At 40.5% G+C, this 21,589-nt stretch overlaps 2 protein-coding genes across 2 annotated transcripts in view; both read left to right on the top strand.

Moving 5' to 3' along the window:
* Nucleotides 1-1,514: 1,514 nt before the first annotated feature.
* Nucleotides 1,515-4,066, top strand: LOC118810902 (serine/threonine-protein kinase pim-1-like). The gene is made up of 8 exons (XM_036575053.1): nt 1,515-1,542; nt 1,747-1,914; nt 2,367-2,528; nt 2,681-2,775; nt 2,871-2,921; nt 3,029-3,407; nt 3,576-3,758; nt 3,960-4,066. Exons 1-8 carry the CDS (start codon nt 1,515-1,517, stop codon nt 4,064-4,066), a joined length of 1,173 nt encoding a protein of 390 aa, XP_036430946.1.
* Nucleotides 4,067-8,124: 4,058 nt separating this feature from the next.
* mcf2lb (mcf.2 cell line derived transforming sequence-like b) overlaps nt 8,125-21,589 on the top strand; it is a 49,499-nt gene continuing 36,034 nt past the window's right edge. Inside the window, exons 1-3 of the mRNA XM_036571486.1 lie at nt 8,125-8,203; nt 19,399-19,482; nt 20,539-20,653. Coding sequence (XP_036427379.1) covers nt 8,128-8,203; nt 19,399-19,482; nt 20,539-20,653 — 275 coding nt within the window. The 5' untranslated portion in view covers nt 8,125-8,127. The remainder of the gene's footprint in view (nt 8,204-19,398; nt 19,483-20,538; nt 20,654-21,589) is intronic.

Below are 21,589 nucleotides of genomic sequence, written 5' to 3'. Positions count from 1 at the left end.
TCCTTCTCTCTCTTCCCCTCTCTTTATCTCCGTCTCTCTCTCTTCCTCTCTCTGTCTCCCCCCTCTCTCTTTGTCTCTCTCTTCATTTCTCTATTCCTCTGTCTCTCTTCTCTCTCTCTCTCTCTCTCTCTCTCTCTCTCTCCCTCCCTCCTCCTCTCTCTCTCTCTGTATTGGTGTTTGTCTTTAACTGTGAGAGGCTGTGTAGCTGTTTAACTGTCTAATGCAGTAATAATGTCTGGTTCTGTATGAAGTGATCAGCATGATTAGTGAAACATATTTCAGTAAGATCAAAGCTGGGTAATTTGCTGATGTTGCTGCTGATTTTAATGTTGTGAATGTTCTGAACTGATATCAGTGAAAATACACAGTGTGAAGGCTGTGAATGTGTTTACCTAATTAAACAGTAAGCAGCTCCGCTCAGTCTTTCAGAGATTCTAAAATACTGCATTGGAAACAGATAAACTAGGACGTCTTATATAATCATCCAACCATGAAACGCATGCGATATAATGTAAACCTTGTTCTTTACACAGCGCACAGAAAGGTGTGTAGATGTGCTCTAGCAGAGCAAACTGTGATCAGTCTCAGCTCTCAGAACTTTAGCTTTAGTGTTTTTCTGTACAGATTATTTCCAGTGATGTAGCCAAGTCAGCTCAGACATATGTTCAGGTTGTGACAACTAAGTCACTCGGTACTTAAGTAGTTTTTCAACGAACTACTTATTTACTCTTACTTGAGTAATTCTATTTATTAATACTTTTACTTGTACTTCTAAATTATCACTACAGTAACAGTACTTGTACTTGAGCAGGGATTTTCAATACTCTTTCCACCCCTGGTTTTGTGACAGTTTTGTGGTAAAGTTTTGGTTTAAAATGTATTTTAATCCATTTATTTAATCCATTGCCCTGCGATGGACTGGCGACCTGTCCAAGGAGTGTCCTGCTTTCCGCCCAATGACAGCTGGGATAGGCTCCAGCACCCCACCGTGACCCAGAAGGATAAGCGGTTTAGATGATGTGTGTGTGTGTGTGTGTATGTATGTGTATGTGTGTGTGTGTGTGTGTATTTAATCCATTCGTGGTGGAAGAATACATGCAGTGCATTGCAAGAAAAAATAGCCTTAACTTTTTAACTTCTTTCCTAATTAAAAAGAAAAAATAAATAAATAAATAAATAATAAAATATATATATAAATACATAAATTATATATATATATATATATATATATATATATATATATATATATATATATATATGTATGTATATATGTGTATATATATATATATGTATATATATATTCTGCATATAAGCATATATTTGTATATGTATATTCACACACTGAAGAGGTGCATTCAAGCAGAACACTTTAGTTATGATGTCATAAAGAATAAGTGATGTCACAACCTTCTGTACTCAGTGTTCTTATTTCTGATGAGAAACAGCGAAGCAGCAGCTCACGTTTGTTGTAAACTGTAATCTAGTTTAGTGGAAGGAATTCAATACAGCAGAAGATGATGGAGCAGAACTCTGCAGCGACAGGTTCCACACATTCCTGTTTGAGTTTATTTATTTTTATTTTTTAGTGTTTTTTTAAATCGAGCACATTTAGATATGACTGCATTCCTTAATAACAATATAGAATATAATGCAATGTAACAGCGCAGAACTGTCATTACTACAGATATATTCAGCTCATTTTCCATGAAATAATATTAAATATTCAAATTATCATCCTGTACTCAGACACTCCACGAGGAAAGAGGAAGAGAGCAGAGGAGGGATACAGCCAGAGTGCCGAAGAGGGAACAAGCAATGTTCCCAACACTGAAGCCCCGGCAGGGAAGAAAAGGAAGGGGGCAGTGAGCTGGCCCGAAACATCGACTCAGGGACAGAAGAAGGCCTCCGAGTCAGGTTGGTCCACTCAACCCCATACTGTAAAATGATACGCTATCACTGAGGAAATATGATTTGATCATTTTAGATATAACTATTTTATATCATATTTTAATAATATTTGAGAGGTAATGCACAGCCTAAAGTATTGGTGGTTGAGAAGAGGAGCAAAGTGTTTTTTAGACACTGGCTCTAAAAAACAAAGAAAAAGATGAAAGAAAACTGCTAAACCGAGAAAACGGAAGAAACTCATAAGAAATTTAGAGGATCACTTTTTAAAAAAAATAGTCTACATTCAGAACAAAGTATTCTACAGTAAGTTTTATCGTAGATGCTTTGTTTTCCTACAACTGAACAGTTCTGATCTGGTCACTCTGGTGGGTCTGTTGACAGGTCCAGTTGTGGGTCAAGATGTGTGTAATGTGACAGGTCCAGAACACTAAATATTCAGTACTTATCTTGTACTTTAGAAGCTCCTCATGGAAAGAGGAAGAGGTCTGAAGAGGAATGCAGCCAGGGTGAGGGACCAAGCAAGGTTCCCATCACTGAAGCTCCGGCAGTGAAGAAGAGAAAAGAAGCAGTGAACCAGCCCGAGACGTCAACTAAGAGCCAGAGCAACGCCACCGAGCCAGGTCAGTCCAATTGCCAGACAACTGTGTAAGAGAACTGAGTACACACAAAGTAGATTCCACTGCATCCTTCATAATCAGTAGGTTTGATTGGTAAACCCCTGATCAGTGATCTAAAGGGGGCTGATGCTCATTTGTAATTTTGCTTTCCATAGACACCTTTGAATCCCGCTATGTGGTTGGAGACAAACTGGGCGAAGGAAGCTTTGGTTCGGTCTTCGAAGGAAGACGCGTTTCCGATGGCCTACAGGTTCTGCTCACACCTCAGATTTCATTCTAATGGTCATCATTTCCCTTTCTCTCTTTTCACCGCTAATAATCTTAATATCTTTTGTCTTTGTGTAGGTGGCCATCAAATTTGTCTCAAAACGGGAAAGAGACCTGTATCTGCAAAGCGTAAGTTCACCTACTTAACACGGAACACATAATGGTCCCAAACCAACCCAGTGAGTTTCTTCCCATGTTCTTCACTCCTCACCATCTAACTGTCCACTGTCTTGCAGCCTGTTGAGTCCAAGGCCGTGCCAGTGGAAGTGGCTCTGATGCAGATAATGAGCCAGCCGCCGGTCTGCAAGAACATAATACAGCTGATCGAGTGGTTTGACGAGCCTAAGAGATACATCCTGATCTTGGAGCGCCCTGACCCTTCCGTGGACTTAAGAAGTTTCCTGAATAATCATGGAAACTGTGTGGATGAAGAGACGGTCCGAGCCATAATGATCCAAGTAGTGGAGGCAGCGAGCCAGTGCCGCATGCGAGGTGTCCTGCATCGTGACATCAAAGAGACAAACTTGCTGATCAACACGGACACCTCAGAGGTCAAGCTTATTGACTTCGGCTGTGGTGACCTGATCAAGATCACGGAGTATGACAAATATACAGGTATGATTTCAACACTCGCCCTTGTGGAGAGTCTTCATTTAAAGCTGAAGGAGTTGAGCTTCACATCTTAACACGTGATCTTGAGAGGAAAACCTTGTACTACAGCCACTTAGTCGGTAAATGAATTACTGTGCTCAGCTGTGCTCTTTCTCTTTGTTATGCTCTCAGGCACGGCTCATTACTGCCCTCCTGAGTTTTTTGCGACGGGGAAGTATCGCGCTGATCCTGCAACAGTGTGGTCACTAGGTGTCCTGCTGTTCAGGATGGTTGGTGGATACCGATACCGTCCCTTCGCTAACAAAGTAGATACCGTGTTAGGGATTTGCAAGGTGAAGGACGGCCTGTCTACAGGTAAGTTAAATGGGAACGTCTGGGTAAACAAGGCATCCCTTTGACCTGGCAAATAAGTAGAGAGAAAGGAAAACCGATCACATAATCAATAGTTAGAAGACGATTTTGCAGTAGAGGCCAGATGCCCCTAAATGTATACCTAAATGTATAAATTTAGTGATTAAGCGTCTCTCTCCCATCCAATCCCATCACTGTGCACAGAATGCTGTAATCTGATTCGTTGGTGCTTGGAGCGGATCCCATCCTGGAGGCCTAGTTTGCAGCAGATCATGCAGCATAAGTGGTTCCAGCGCACCATCCAGGACTAGGATTAGGTTAGCCAGGGAGGCTAGTAGAAGAAGCAGTAAGCCTAAAATATCTAGTGACAGTTGAGGAGATCCTGTGGTGTACATACATTCCATAAGTAAACTGGAAATGACGATTAAGATTAAAGGTCTCAAGATTTCTAAGCTTGGGAGTCTAATGCATGGTCTTTTGGTGTATGTTTCAGGTTATGAAGGGCTGTTAAGAAGTATAAAAGTAATGTAAAAAGAACAACGGCGGTGGAAGAAGGACAACAACCAAGGAAAAAGAGGGACAGTGACAATGCAAATAGAACAGTGACAGTGAAAAAGTACAACAGTGGTGAAAAAAGGACAATGACACTGAAAAAAGGACAATGACATGGACAACAGGAGATAAAAGATAACAACTATGGCGCCACATCAATGTCAAAACTAGAGGGCGCAAAAACACAAGGTGAAAAATTTAAACCTGCACAAATTTCAGCAATTTGCGGGTGTAAATATCCCTCTCGCAAGCGCAAATGTGAAACTCATGAGCACAGAAAGAAGTATTGTGTGTGCATATATCATTACATTGCGCTCAAAACGTCTTTAGCGCTCAAACCGGCTTGGGGGTGGTTTTGACAGTTTGGGGGAGGGCTCATTGCCCACTTCTGTCCTCGAATGCTATTGGCTGATGGCTCATGGTTTTGTGGCTGACTCTAAAGTATTAAAAGCCTTTCTCCAGAACACAAAGATGGACGACGAAGTCAAATGGTTAAAATATTAAAAGCAAAGAAAAAAATGTTCACAGTGGTGGTGATAGGAACCAGACATCTGAAGATCTTAATGGCTCTTAAAGCTCCCTCACTGAAAGTTATTACATGACATGGTTATGAATGCACTGCCTGATGCCTGAGACATTGTTTTCCGACAGTTGTGAGATAAAGTTTTGGCCTAAAACTTATTTTGATACATTTGTTTGAATCCATTCATAATAGAGGGACATAAGCAGGGCGTTATGGGGCAAAACAGTCCCCAAAGAAAACATATTATTTCAGATTTATGACTACCATCATCAACACTGCATATAAAACTCAGAATACGTGTAGGTTCACTGGTGGTTTTGGAGAGTAAATGAGTAAATAAAAAGGCTGTGTTTGGATTGTAGTCATCCTGACCCCTGGTTCCTATCACCGCCACAGTACAGAAATATGAGTTGGTAAGTTTCTCTCGATCAGTGCATTTCACATCAATCCAGTATGAATGACTTTATTTACATCTCAAACATTTATTCATGTAGAATTTGTGGAGCTGCCCTTTATGGCAGAATAACTTGTAGGTATGGTGTCAACAGACAATCAGACGCATATCATCTTGTAAAAAAGATACTGTTTTATCTCTGACCTGCCCTGGTCTAGCTGACTCAAGTCAAACTGCATATCAAGCAAATCAACTATACACTGAAGCCAATGTAGCGCCATGTATTACAGATATAGAAAGAAAAAAAAATACCCTTTTACACAATCTAAGTTGCCAATAACTTGTTGTTAATTCCACTTAACGTTAACTATTAGCTAAACTAACGTTACACTTCGTACAGATTAAGTTTGAACTAAATGGATAATGTTAGCACTAAAACAGTTAAAGATGTTAAGCTGGACTATTAAAATATTATTGTAAATTAAATAAACCGAAGTGCCCTTTTTCTACCTTACCTGTCACCGTTCGTCTTCGTCCTCCATCTTTGTGTTCTGGAGAAAGGCTTTTCGTGCTTTGCAGTCAGTCACAAAACCTGGAGCCATCAGCCAACAGCATTCACAGACAGAATCGGGCCATGAGCCCTCCCCCAAATACTTCTTTCTGTGCTCACAAGTTTCAAATTTGCACTCACGAGAGGAATATTTACACCTGCGGATTGTTAAAAGTTGCAGGTTTATATTTTTCATCCTGTGTTTTTGCGCTCTCTAGTTTTAGCATTGATGAGCTGCCATAAACGAGTGGATAAAAGACAATGACTGAAAAAAGGACGAAGACAGTGAAAAAAGGACAACGACAGTGGATAAAGGACGATCACAGTGAAAAAAAGGACAATAACCATGGATAAAGGACAGCAACAGAGGATAAAGGACAGCGACAGTGTATAAATGCTGCTGCATAAACTCAAACTATCTAATTAACCATTGCACCGCCTGTTTTTCCCCGTTTCTGTATTTTAATATTTTATACTAATGCTGTTTGCTATCCGGTGTCGACCAGAGGAGGATGGGTTCCCCTTTTGAGTCTTGGTTCCTCTCAGGGTTTCTTCCTCTTGTTCTTAGGGAGTTTTTCCTTGCCACTGTCGCCATCGGCCTGCTCATGGGGGCTTGGACCCGGATTTTTCTGTAAAGCTGCTTTGTGAGAACAGCTGTTGTAAAAAGCGTTATATAAATAAACTTTGACTTGACTTGACTTGACTTGATAAAGGACAACGACAGTGAAAAAAGGACAACAGCAATGAAAAAAGGACAACAACAGTGAATAAAGGACAATGGCAGTGAAAAAAGGACAACAACAGTGGATAAAGGACGATCACAGTGAAAAAACGGCAATGAAAAATGATTTGGTTAAATTAAATATGAAGAAATAAAAACACTGCTTGATTCCATCCTTTTGACCATTCTTTTGGCCTGTTGGGCCCATATCCTTCATCTTTGTATCCTATGTTTTTGTTTCTCCTTGATCCTCTTTGGTCCACTTTCATGTTCTAAATACCAAAAACAGTGTTAATTCACTTCTACATGACGACTTCATCCCTTAGAATTCGACAGGCTGTTGTTCTTAGTGCACCTTTAAAACAGATATATGCAAACGTGCTCTGTTTTGTTTGGCTGTCACTTGAATCAGTAAGTAGTTAAGAGTGAAGATGTCTACCTACATACAATATCAAGTGACCAAAGAAACCCACAAATGTGAGAATTTTCTCCGTTAAAAAAATTACAATAACCACTGTATTATCTTAGTTTAATGTCATTTCAATGTATTATGGTCCTTTTCTTCATAACAAGCATAAAAACTTGCTAGTATTATGCGGAAATCTCGGTAGCTAGTGTAGCTAGTGCAGCTAGCTTCAGCTTCATATCACCAAATAATTAGGGGTGGGCGATAATGAATACTTGCCGAACCCCCCTCTTCGAAGGCATATGATGCCCTAAATTAACTAAAGCCCAGCAGTGAGGAGCTGAAATTTACCCTCCTCTGCTGTCACTGCAGACTGGCAGGGTCGCCTACAGAGCAGAGCTAGTAGCTGTTAATGAAGTAAAGTTCTTTTTATTTGAGGGTCCCATTTTACAGAGGAAGATTTCAACCACTACCCCTTGTAACACCAAGGGAGGGGTAAAAATAAGAAATGGGATTGGGCCCTTCTGTTTGCTAACTTGACCACATAGCCATTTTGATGCATTTTCAGCCTATTGCTACTCTAGAAGTTTATGATGAACAGACATTTTGGGGTCTTCTGGGGAAGCATGCTCCCAGACCACCTTAGTAAAGGCTTAGACCCCCATCCATAAAAATCTAGTGACACCCCAGTTTCTTTTGCTGTACTGACAAGGATGTTTAAGGCCTTTGCTGTGGCTCTGTAGCTTTTCCCATTCGAGTGTTTCTTAAGAAAATTGTCCCTGAGAACTTTAGGAAGCTTCTTCTGTACTTTGTTGCTGTCCACTACTGGTTAGAGGAAGGAAACCCCCTGGAATTACCTTCATTTTCGTCCTATCTTGGGTTTGTCTTGGTGCAGTAGCACCAACTCTGCTGTAGGTGTCGCCAAAGCACAACTCAGGTGCTTGAACTCATGCGCTCATGCGTGTGTTTGCCTGTATGTGTTCCCATGTAGTCTGCATACATGCGTAGATTGGGTCTCTCTCTCTCTCTCTCTCTCTCTCTCTCTCTCTCTCTCTTTCTCTCTCTCTCTCACACACCCCTCCCCCTTCTCTCTCTCTCTCTCTCTCCTGTGGATAGCTATGTGATGCAGAATTGCCGGTAAAACTAGGACACGTCTGACCGCATCTTCTTCTCCTTTACCACTCTCTCCATCCCTTCCTCTCTCTCTCTCTATCTGGAGGATGGCGATGGTGTGGGTGAAGATGGAGAAGGACGTTGTGCAAGAGCTGCTGCGCAGGCTGAGCAGTGTCGGTCAGAATGTTGGTAAGGAGTCTGTGTCCATGTATGTGGGACAAAACATCACATTTGTGTGTCTGTCTTTCTGTCTCAGTTGGTCTGTTGCTGTCAGGTCATCGTCCACAGCTCCATCTGTGAACGGAAAGCAGGATGAGGAATGAGCTTAAAAAGGCAATGCATTCATATTTACGTCTTGTATGTATTTATATACATTCTATCAGCTGTAATATTTCTTCAGGTCAAATGATTGATGTTCATGTAAGACAGTTGTGGGTATATTTGCTAGACATGACTGACATAACACATAAAACATGGACATACAATCTTAAATTCAGGAAAATTTTCCCTCTGTTGTGTGATTACAGCATGTTTTTTACTTATATACTGCCTGTCATATCATATATCTTATATATTATTTTGTCCTTAAAGAGGCAAAAGAGAAAGACAGTGTAGGACAATTAAGGGAACTTGATGTTATTACATAGCTATTATACTGGGCTATTAATAAAGCCTGAGTTCCAGTATGATGTAACCAGCACATAAATATTCTGAAGCATCTTGAGGGAATCACAGCAGTGAGGTTAATCGTTGGTACCCACTGCGCTTTCCTTCATCAACAGCGCCTCTTATGAAAGACGAGGTCATTGGGGACGCGCTTCCCATTTTCCATTTTTAGAATCAGAGTCTTTTTTTATTCGCCAAGTACAAGATGCACAGGGAGTTTCTCCTGGCGCAGCTGTGAGCAGAAATTCTAATAAAAATATCATAAATAGAGGGAGTGCTGTGCAAAAGCAAGAGACCACCCTGCATTTATTTAAAAGACTATAAGGTTTAAGATATTCATTTTCAGAGATCCACTTGCATAAAGAAAGTGAAAGGAGAATTTTGGAGTTTCCAAAACTGGAGTTCAAAAAAAATAATTAACAGCTACAGAGAAAACGGGACTCCTAACAACCACCTGGAAGACCTGGTAGACACCAAAACTGTCCCCATCAGATAATCAGCACTTAAAGCTTTCATCTTTGAGAGAGAGGAGAAAATCAAGCTGCTTCAGATCTGAAAACATCCACAGGTGTTTCTTCCATACAATCATCCGATCATCATCAGATTTATTTGATTATTCAAATGGTCATGTGAACAGCATACTCCAGTTTCTTAGACTGGAGTGAGGTCTAGAAATCGGATTAAGAAATCTGATAAAGAGAGCTGGATTTTAGCACAGTAATCAGATTCCTCAGTGCACGTAAACTCTTACTCTGATTTCTTTCGGATTTCCCACATCTTATTTTGTGAGTTTTGTGAGAGGAAATTAGCAGATACACATTAATTTTATTGACCATTTATTGTTAAAACTGTGTTAGAATGATCAGCAGAGCTTTATATTACCGCAAAGGAGGATTATTTTATTTTTACTTAAAAATCTAATTCTGCTGTGGGGCCACAACCGGACAGTAAAAGAGCAGCTGCATGTTGCCGACCACTGGTCTGGTGCAATCATTGTGCATTGTCGTACCAAGTTTCAAATTGTGTTTCAATCTGTAGTATAAAATATGGATTGTCAAGCCCTGTTTACAGTAACTGGCCAATCAGCATTGAAGTAATAGGTGCATTATCTGGTGAAGCCACTGTGTACCTTAAAAGGCCAATGGAGACCAGAGCATCTGAGAAGTTCCACTAAAACTTTGTGTTAAACTCTTAAATTCTCAATAGAATGTTGAATAATTATCCATCCTTCATTATTGATTATCCATTCATTTTCATCCATCCATACATGTCCACTTTTCAACCCTTGTCCATGACTTTTTGTCTTCCATTCACCTCTTTATAAGTCAAAATCGCATGTTTTGGGTTTGGAAAATGTTTGAAGAAGAGGGGAGCCACATGCGTTATTTTAGCCCTGTAGCTTCCTGTGGGACCCCTGCTGGAGGTACCTCGAAGATGTGTGTGTATGTGTTTGGCAGGACTCACAGCTGAGTACAAAACCAGATAGCCAAAAGAACGTTAGCAAGGCAGAGGCTTTTCCACAGCAGTTCTTCAGCAATGTTAATGCTAGCAGCTGGAGCTTTAGATGGACAGTCGGCGGTAGCTTAGTTTTAGCCCTAATACTTGACAACTTGAAGGTCCAGTACTGAAGTTTAGCTGGTTTGGAGTGTGTATAGTGAGATTAGTCCAGCTCGAGGGGAAAGACATGCTGAGGAAGCTCAGAAAGAAGAGGGTCAAACAGGGCAGCGATGGTGGGCAGCTTGTGCCCCTTGTGCCACTAAAAGAAGGTCTGGGTGAGTCTGAGCACAAAGTCTGATCATTTTACTACTGACCATTCTAAATCTCTTTTCATTTCACTGTTTACCTTCGTACATTCGAAAAAAGTTGCTGTTTTAATGTAAAAAGTTACTTTTATGTTAAGTGAACTTCAAATAATACACTGACAGAGTGTGAGATACAGATTGTTGTTCTTGTTCTATTAGAAATTCAATTAACTCAAAATTTTTAATAATGTTCATTGTTTCATTTCACCAATGATAACTGTCGTTTTCATTTTGACCACTGTAAATTATGTATTTTTCCACTGACCATTATGCATGTCTTGTTCACTTCACTGTAAGTCATTGTATGTCTCTTTTTTATTACTCTGTTTACTGGTGTAAATATCTCATCTTTTGTTGACCACTGTAAATCTCTTATTCATTTCCCCACTGACCGCTGTAAATCTCTTCTTTATTTCACCACTGACCACTACAAATCTCTTATTTTTGGTCTGTTGACCACTGTTACCTTCTTGTTCATTTCATCATTGATGGCTGTAAATATCTAATTCTTTGTTCTGCTGACCACTGTAAAGTTCTAAATTATTTCAGCGCTGACCACTGTAAATGTCTTATTAATGTCGCCCTGGAGCACTGTAAATCTATTATTTTTGTTCTGTTGGCCACTGTAAATATCTTTTGTTCAACCACTGACCATTTTAAACCTCTTATTTATTTCACCAATGACCACTATAAGTCTTTTGTTCAATTGGCCACTGACCACTGCAAATCTCTTATTCTTTTTACCATTGATCACTGTAAATCTCTTGTTTATTTCACTATCAACCGCTGTAAATCTCTTATTCATTTAACCACTGACCACTGTAAACCTCTTATTTCACAAATGACCACTATAAGTCTCTTGTTCATTTCAGTACTGATCACTGCAAGTATCTTATTCTTTTTACCATTGATCACTGTAAATATCTTGTTCATTTCATCACTGACCACTATAAATCTCTAATTTTTGGCCTGTTGACAACTTTAAATTTCTTATTTTTGTTCTGTTAGCCACTGTAAATATCTTTTGTTTTACCACTGACCATTGTAAACCTCTTATATATTTCACCAACGACCACTGTAAGTCTCTTGTTCATTTGACCACTGACCACTGCAAATCTCTTATTCTTTTTACCATTGGTCACTGTAAATCTCTTGTTTATTTCATTACTGACCACTGTAAATTTCCTATTCATCTCACTGTTGACCATTATAAATCTCTTATTCAATTTCCATCAATCACTGTACATCTCATTAATTTCACCACTGACCGTTGTTGTTCATTTTACTCTGGACCACTGTAAATCTCTTCTTAATTTCACCATTGACCACATTCATTACTTGTACATTTCTCTGTTGACCCCTATAAATCTCCTAATCATTTTTCTTTTGATTATTGTAAATCTCTTTTTCATTAAACCACTAAAAATATCTTCATGTCAACATTCACTACTGTAAATCTCACTGACCATTGTAAACATTGGATCTGTCAGTGATTCCATTTGATTACAATTCTTTTGGAAACCGTTAAATGCATCATGAAATCATGAAAAATAGATACACAGTAGTGAAATATAAAAACAATACTATTATTATAAATATTAAGTGCTGTGAAGTTGTTTCTGGCTCCTGGTGACCATATGGACAGTGCATCTCCAGACTATCCTGTCTTGTGTTTGGGCCTTCAGGCTTCTGAATGGCTGGTTCATGATCCCTCTTGTAGTTCCTGCTCTTCATTTTCTCTTCCAAGCATAATGGTCTTTTCCAGTGAACCGGTTCTTCTCAGAATATGTCCAAAGTAAGAGCTTCAGTTTGGGTATCTGGGCTTCCTGTGAGGGGTGAGGCTTGAATTGGTCGAGGATCCATTCACTTAACGTCTTTGCCGTTCAAGGTACTCTGAAAAGTCTTCACCAGGACCGAAGTTCAAAGGCATCTCTATTTTTCCTGTCCTGCTTATTTATTGACCAGCTTTCACATCCATAAAGAACCACAGAAAATCAATTCGATTTTAAAAAAATCATAGCCTGGAGAATTACACCAAGCTTTACGTTCCACATCCAATCCAAACTGCTATTGATTATAATCTAACATTCCAATATTGATGCAGTTGGATCAACACATTCAGATCAATACGTCATGATGCTTCACAACACACACAATGCCGTCTCAAACTCATAAACCAGTGAGTCAGTGATTATTGATGGGTTCATAATAAACTCTAAATCATTTGCTGCTCTAAAGACTAATGAACTCCTATAACGTTGATTGATAAGTCGCTCGCAGTAGCATTTATTTGGCCTTGCTTCAGTTGCACTGATATCTCTCGCTCTCTCTCTCGTTGCTTTTCTGGCAGAGATTTTTGGCAGAGATGCAGAGAAATCAATCAACAGTCATAATCAGATAATGTCCTACAAGAAATAACATGAATATGGAATAATTCTTCACTTTATATTTTGTAGAATAGCTTCATGAGAACAGGCCCTCGTCTGTTATGTTCATAGCGTTGCTCAAAAATAGCACAAAATAGCACTTGGCAGCAATATCAGCTCCCTTAGCTGAATGCCTGAGAGAGAGAGAGAGAGAGAGAGAGACAGAGAGAGAGAGACAGAGAGAGAGAGAGAGGGGGGGGTGGGTGTTGAGCTGCTGTATCTAAATGCTATGTTGGATCATTTGAATGTCCTTTGAATGTTCAGATCTGAATCCATCCTTTGTTATCAACACTCAGCCCTATCAGATCAACACACACACACACACACCTCACACACCTCCCCCACCCCCACACACAGAGTGCCATTCATTACTGGATAAAGGCAGGAGTTCCTTACTGGAGGTGAACTCAAGTAGGAGAGAAAGAATGAGAGAGAGAGAGAGAGAGAGAGAGAGAGTGAGAGAGAGAGCTGGAAAAAAGCATAGAGAGCTACGAAGAGAAAGAGGGCGAGCAAATTAAGGAGAGAGAAAGATATTTATCATTGCCCCTTTGTCAGGTAGCCGGTTCTCACACAGGTTAGATTAGACTGGAAAGAGAGAGAGAGAGAGAGAGGGAGTGAGAGAGAGAGAGAGAGAGAAGGGGGAATGAGCCCAGAGAGCTACAGAGAGAGCAGCCAAGCTAAGGAGAGAGAGTTATTAGTGCACCTGTCGCAGGTAGTCGAGGTAGTTGGAACTCAAACAGGTTAGCTCAGACTAAAACAGCAGAGAGAAAAAGAGAGAGTAAAAGAAAGTGAGACAGAGAGAGAGAGTGAAAGAAAGAGAGTGAGAGAGAAAGAAAGTGAAGGAGAGAGAGAGATGAGTGGACAGAACGGAGGAGGATTTGTGCGCATTCCGCTTAAAGAGGCAGAAAAATACTCGCGTCTCAGCCGCTGCTGCCACACACTGTACAGTAAGTTACAGACACAAACTCAGACGGACGGCTCTGTGTGTGTGTGTGTGTGTGTGTGTGGGTTGGGGGGGGGGTGATGTTGGTGTTTTAGTACTTTTTCAGAACAAAAATGTTTAAACCAGTGACAAACAGTTTCAACTTAAAGGTCCAACAAAACGCTCTTGACTTAGTAAAAGCTCCATGGTTTATTATTTTTTTTAAAGAGCCCATATCCTGCATTCTTCTTGTGCTTGAGATCTGTTTATGATATTTTGCGTGGATTTATACACCAAAAACAGCCATAATTCATTTTTATATAGTCATTTTCCAGCCTCTGTTTATTCCTTAAATTAAACTGGTTGTTTTGTTACTCTCACTTTAAGACTGATATATGTAAATGAGCTCAGGGAATCATGTTTGTGTATTTGATGTTTGTTAATAACCCCTTCCTGCCTTCCGCCCCCTTTTAATGCTGGGATAGGCTCCAGCCCCCCCCCCGTGACCCAGAAGGATAAGCGGCATAGAAAATGTGTGTGTGTGTGTGTGTGTGTGTGTGTGTGTAATAACACCTTTAGAGGGCAGCGGTGAGTAACGTTTGTTTATTTGATGTTTGTTAATAACTCCTTTAAATACAGAAATCCTGAGAGAGAGTTTCTTCTGAATTGAAGGGTATTAATAGGGAGTTTGCCCCCCCTTTGCTGCATTAACAGTCTCTACTCTTCTGTGAAGGCTTTACTCTAGATATTGTAACATTGCTGTGAGGATTTGATTGCATTCATCCACAAGAGCATTAGTGAGGTTGGATGGTCAGTTCTGGACCTCCACCTTATCCCATTACTCCACAGAATGCCGTTCCACTGCTCCACAGCCCAATGCTGGGGGGCTTTATACCTCTCTAGCTGACGCTTGGCATTGAGCATGATGGTCTTAGGCTCATGTGTGGCTGTTCTAGAGTGTCTCATTATAATATTCTATTCTAGTAAGGATGCACTGCTGTATGAGAATCCACTCGAAACTTTGACTCTCTACTATGTGCCTCTACTAATGCCCTGAGGGTATGAACCTGACTCCAAAAGCCCAACACAGTCCTTCTTTCTCATGGCCATCTACCTCTCCACTACTTATATGGAGTGTTGACAGTGGAATCGTTATTTACTTTGTATTTGTGTGTGTGTGTGTGTGTATGTATGTACAGTACTGTGTAAAAGTCAGAGACCACCCTAAATTTATGCAATTTCCAGTCAAAACAACCATTACATACTATTAAGTTATTCATTTTTGCAAGAGATATTTGTGAGGGCATTAGATATAAGCAGAAGATGCAACCAACTTCTAAGACTGAACTTTGGAGGTGTGGAAAAATATCCCTGCAGATTTCTTTGGGAAACTGAAAGCAAGACTCCTGAAAAGAATAGAAGCTGTACAAAGGCAACTGGACACATTAAATGATGAAAAAATATGATGTGCAAGATACATCTTCTGGATGTGCTGGGACGCATCGTCAGTGATGTATCCTGGGATCCTCGGGTGTTTCGGGTCTTTCAACATCAGACACCCTTGCCCAGGCGACCCAGCCGGGGTTGATCAGGCCCCGACTTGTGTCCCAGCAGCAACTGCCCACGAATCAGCCCTCTTGATCCAAAGCCACCTGGTGGCTTTCTCTGCAGCTTCACTCGCAGATCGAACAGCCCTCCTCTTTGACACCCCCCGTAATGCCCAGTTGGTTGAGGACTTTACAGAGTGAGCGTCCTGCAAAGCCTCTACAGCCCACCTCTATAGGCTCGTAGTATGTCTTCCAGCCTCTGTCCTTGCACTTTTCCACCAGCTCCTGGTACTTGGCGCATTTCCTCTCATTTGCTTCCTCAATACGCTCTTCCCAGGGCACTGTGAGTTCCAGCATGATCAGTTGTTTTGTCACTTCAGAGGTGACTATCATGTCTGGCTGAAATGATGTTACTACAATATGTTGTGGGAATTTAAGCTGCTTGCCCAGATCAGCTTGCAGCTGCCAGTCAGAGGCTGTGTAGAGGAGGCCTGCCCTTGTTTCAGGCTGTGGGCAGGGTTTCTCTCCGGCACTGATGAAGGAGATCAACTTCCTTGGGGCGTGGTGGTGTCTGCTAGAACTAATAGCTGTGGCTATACTCTCAGCAACCGCCTTAAGCACCTGGTCATGCCGCCAACGATAGCGGCCTTCTCCCAGGGCCTTTGGGCAGCTGCTGAGGAGATGTTCTAGGGTTCCTCTGCCAGAGCACAGGGGGCAGGAAGGTGTCTCACTCTTGCCCCAAACGTGAAGGTTTGCTAGGCTTGGTAGGGCATCGTAGACAGCTTGCACAAGGAAGGGTCCTTTCTGTGTGGAGTTTGCATGTTCTCCTCGTGTCTGTGTGGGTTTCCTCCGGGTTCTCCGGTTTCCTCCCACAGTCCAAAGACATGCAGTCAGGCTAATTGGACATGCTGAATTGCCCCTAGGTGTGAATGTGTGTGTGATTGTGTGTGTGATTGTATATGTCTGTCTGTCTGCCCTGTGATGGACTACTCCAGGGTGTATCCTGCCTTCCGCCCAATGACAGCTGGGATAGGCTCCAGCACCTCCCCGTGACCCAGAAGGATAAGCGGTTTAGATGATGTGTGTGTGTGTGTGTGTGTGTAAAAATCACTCTCCTTTTATTTATACTGTTAAATAAATGGAGGGTGCTCTGACTTTTGCACAGTCCCCAGAAAGAGGTATAGCACACATTTTGTCATTGTGGGGACACTGGGAGGAAAAACACTTCTTCAGAAACTGCAGCTTTTATTAGTTAAAGTAAAAGATGTCAAATCTAATCTTGCTGTTGTTAAAGGGGAACTACACAGATTTTCCAAAAATTCTGCATAATTAAAGAGTTACGATGCAAACAGAGTCATTCAGAGCAGTTTGGTGTGAAAACACTTAAAAAGAAACTTAAAAAGTCAGAATTGTTCACAGTGGTAGGAACCAGATGTCCACCTCTGAAAACTCCCTCACATGAAGTTATTATATGAAATGTAATGTCTAAGACATTGTTTTATGATAGTTCTGTGAAAAAAACACAAAATATAATACATTCACGGTGGAGGGGTACAGGCAGGGTGAGGCAACGTAGTGGCCAAAGAAACTTGTTTTTTCAGATTTATGTCTGTTTTACCATGATCAGCAATACATTTAAAAACTTCGAAGACGTGTAGGTGATCTCAAGTGAATTACTGGTTTTTGGATTTTGGACAGTAAATAAAATGGTTCCTATCATCACCATTATACAGAAATCTGAGCTGCTAAGTTTCTCTACAATGAACCATTTCACATCAAACCTCTCTGAAAGTCTTTGTTCACCTCTCAACTATTGAATTATGCAGAAACTTTGAAAAATTGTTGGAGTTGCTCTTTAAGCTTAGGGCTGGGGTACATGGAGAACAGCAGTCATTTCAAAGAACATGGAAACTCTACACTCTCAGACTGTCCTGGGGTGAAGGTGGGGTGCTAGTCGGAGATGAAAGGAGGCGTGGGAGCCCCTCTGGGCAAAACTCACTCACACCAGTCTGGGATCTCTACTGCAGAGCTTCATTTATAGCAGATCTCTTCACCAAATTAGCTCATTTCATTTCATTTCTCTGTGCTTCTTTCGGTCATGTAGAATTGTACTGAACGGTCAGTCATGAACTAGACAATCACTCTTTTAGGAGAAATTACATGCAATTAAAAGTTACATACAATTAAAGTAATTACATGCACTTTTAGCATAAAGACAGTAAACAAATATCTGCTTGTGCAACATTAACATTACAGAATGACCTGCTTAAAAGGCCCATCCATTTTATTTTTCCCTTTAAAGTCCACCTATAATGTTTGTGTGGTTTTATATACCAAATAAAAAAATATCATAATTTGCTTTTATCTGACCATTTTCCAACTTCTCTTAATCCCTTAGAATCAAACAGGCTGTTTTTGTTATCATGCCTTTAAGACTGGTATATGTTAATGAGCTCTGCTCTGATTGGCTGTGCATTTTGCCTCATTCAAAAAAGTACTCCAGGCTGACACTCTTCTTATAGCTAAAGCACTATAGGCTAAATAGGCAGATATATGCAAGTCGATTCTTGTGACATCACAAAAACGATTAATTTTAAAACAGGCTTTTTTTCAGTTTCCATATATAGAATGGACTGGAGAGTGAAACTTAAAAGATGTTTACATATTACTTTAAGCTTTGTTTAACAAATAAAAGTGGGGGAAATTCAGTTTTCCATGATACAGAGCCGTTAATCATCATGGCAGGGACATATCGGGTAATGCATTCACATGTAATCTTGAAGGTACGAATAGCATGTTGTTAAAAAAGACCCTTGGTAAATAAAAACAGCTAAAAGAAACAACAACAACAAAACTGCAAGCTGGAAGCTCCGCCCTCATTTTTATTAAAGGGGAATTCCAAGAAATGTTCAGAACTTAAATGGTTGAGATGCAAACAAAGTCATTCAGAGTGGTTTGGTGTGAAACACTCCAATCTAGAGAAACATAGTCAGAATTGTTCACAGTGGTGGTGATAGGAACCAGACGTCTGAAGAGTTTAATGCCACTGCAAACGTCCTTATAAGAAGTTTCCTTATAAGAACTTCCTTATTTTACCATCATCAACATTACATACAAAAGCTCAGAAGACTCGCGTAGATTCACTGGTGGTTTTGGACAGTAAATAAAATGGCAATTTTTGTGTTGTAGACATTGTGACGTCTGGTTCCTATCACCACCATTATAAATAAATTTCAGTCAGTAGGTTTTTCGGTCACACTTTATTTGGATGTTCCCCTACAGATGCTCTAAAAGATGCCTAAATCACTAACAAACTTTCTAGTGATATTCAGTTGATTATCAACAACAGTATGGTTATGGTTAGGGTTAGGAATAGGTGTAGGTTTTGCCTTGAGGTTAAGGTTAGGGTTAGGTTTAGGGTTAGGAATAGATTTAATAAAATCTTTCATACTGAACTTGAAGTTCTGTTTTATTTAATAGATATTTAGTTGAATGTTACTTAAAGACAGACTGAGCATTTACAAAGCATCTACAGTGAACCATCCAAATAAAGTGTTACCGGCTTTTCTACAGTGAAGTGTAGATTCACATCGAACCACTCTGAATGACTTTGTTTACATTTCAATGATTGAATTACAGAGAAATTTTTAAAAGTCTGTGAAATCTCCCTTTAACATGCTGGCCATACAAACACAGCTCAGCATGTTAAATTGACCTCTGAAAAATCAGTACTTTTCTTGTAAAAACACTTTTACTGTAACTTTTACTGTAATTTTATTGTGTTTGTGAAACTGATTAAATGACTACTCAGTGTTGTTGCTGTGTTGCATTTCACTGCCCATCATCATCATTATCATCATCATCATCGTCGTTAACTGCTTAGTCCAGTTAGAGTCGTGGTATTTCACCGCCCAGTGTTTTCAATATGAAAATCATTCCAGTCAGTTGTTATCTATCTCGCCCCAGGCCTTATCCTGGTCTGTTCACTGACGTACTTGTGTATGTTTGTGTATGCGTGCAGATGAGATCATGCAGCAGGAGACGAGTCCTCTCTGCGCTGCTGACATCATCAGTGAGCTGAAGAAGAAGTTTGCCTTCCTGTCAGGTGATGATTGGAACTCATAAATGCTTTGTTGTTTGACCCTGACCATACACGCACTGCTGCTGGAGTTTTAAACACCTCAGTGTCACTGCTGGACTGAGAATAGTCCACCAACCAAAAACATCCTGCCAACAGCGTCCTGTGGGCAGCGTCCTGTGACCACTGATGAAGGACTAGAGGATGACCAACACAAACTGTGCAGCAGCAGATGAGCTATCGTCTCTGACTTTACATCTACAAGGTGGACTGAGAAGGTAGGAGTGTCTAATAGAGTGGACAGTGAGTGGACACAGTGTTTAAAAACTCCAGCAGCACTGCTGTGTCTGATCCACTCGTATCAGCACAACACACACTAACACACCATCAGCGTGAAATGTGTGTGTGTGTGTGTGTGTGTGTGTGTATATATATATATATATATATATATATACATACACACAGAGCAGACCAGACTAAACGATCACCGCACTGTCTCTGCCTTGTTGTCATGGAGACAGGGAGAACAGGCATGACTAGCCAGATTTATGTTTTGATCACATGGGGCACTTATAATCCAACTGCACTCTCTCTCTCTCTTGATCTCTCTCTCTCTTTCTTTATCTCTATCTCTCTCTCTTTCTTTCTGTCTCTCTCTATCTTTTTTCTATTTTTCTCCTTTTCTCTTTCTTTTTCTTTTTTGTCTTTTTCTTTTTCTTATTCTCTGTCTCTGCACTCCCTCTTTCTTTCTGTCTGTCTCCTTTTCTCTTTCTTACTCTCCCTTTCTTTCTCTATATTTTTCTTTTTTGTCTTTTTCTCTTTCTTTCTCTCCTTTTTTCTTTCTTTCTTTCTTTCTTTCTTTCTCCTTTTCCTCTTTCTTATTCTGTCTCTGTACTCCCTCTTTCTTTCTCTCTCGCTTCTCATTCCCTCTCTCTCTCTCTCTCTCTCTCTCAGACTCCATCGCTCTCTGTATGTCTTTCTCTCTGTTGTTTTCTTTGCAGTGTTTCCTGAGTGTAGATCGCCCTCTGCTGTTTACAGTCAGGCTGACAGCTGACTCTGTTGTCTCTTTCTGTGTAACTGTAGGGGGCAGAGGGCAGGACGGCAGTCCAATCATTATCTTCCCAGAGTTCCCTTCATTTGGTGAGATTGGAGAGCAAGAGTTCCACAACGTTCTCACCTACCTGACGAGTGTTCCCAGGTAAACACACACCAGCAGACATCTGTAATCAAGCTGACAAGCAGGCATGTCAAACTGGGGACTTTCCAGGCCAAAGTGCTGCAGAGATGTCCGTTTACTCTCATCTAATGCTCTGAATTCAGTTCATGAAGGCCTTGCTAATCAGCTGATGAGCTGAATCAGGTGTGTTTAATGAGGCAGTGAGCTGAAGTCTGCAGTGTTTAGGCCCGCAAGGACTGACACATGTACTTTAAAGTGATAGTTTGGTGAAAAATCTGCCAAAAATCTACCAATCTTCCCTCCTACCCCAAGTGTGGTCAACCAGCAAAAGCATATTTGGTGCTCTTTTGGTTTTGCACTTAAGCTACGAGGCTAATGTAGCTAATATGTAATGGAAGCTTATAGCCACCCAGTTAGCACAAAACTGAGTACCTAAATTGTCAAGCTTACCTCAAACTTGTGAAGTAACTTCAAACAAGGAGAGAACATTTGATTTTTGACGATTTTGAAAAGATATCACGCATATTTTAAAGGGCCCATACCCTTTGTTTCCATTGTATTTTATTTTATCATTTTTATTTTAGTTTATGCACCAAAACCATTCACAATTCATATTTACATGACCATTTTCTAGCCTCTATCTATCTTAGAAACAGGCTGTTTAATGTCTGTGCCTTTACGACTGCTATCTATAAATATATCTCTATGCTGATTGGTCACCCTGGATTGTGCCTCATTCAAGAAAGCAGCCTAGGCTGAAACACTCCATATAACTTCAGCATGAAAGGGCGGGGCTAAACTGCTGTGGGCTGAATAGGTGGAGTGTTGATTTTCGTGACAGCACAAAAACAAAGAATTCAAAACAGCTGATTTTGCATCTTAGTTTCCGTATATGGACTTTTTGGGCTGGAGAGTGAACAGCATGTTTTTAAGTGTTTGAAATTCATTTATTTCAGA

This window comes from Colossoma macropomum, unplaced genomic scaffold, assembly GCF_904425465.1.
Source record: "Colossoma macropomum unplaced genomic scaffold, Colossoma_macropomum, whole genome shotgun sequence".
Classification (NCBI taxonomy): Eukaryota; Metazoa; Chordata; class Actinopteri; order Characiformes; family Serrasalmidae; genus Colossoma; species Colossoma macropomum.
The sequence above is the reverse complement of the archived record's forward strand: the minus strand, read 5'-3'. Positions and strand labels throughout refer to the sequence as shown.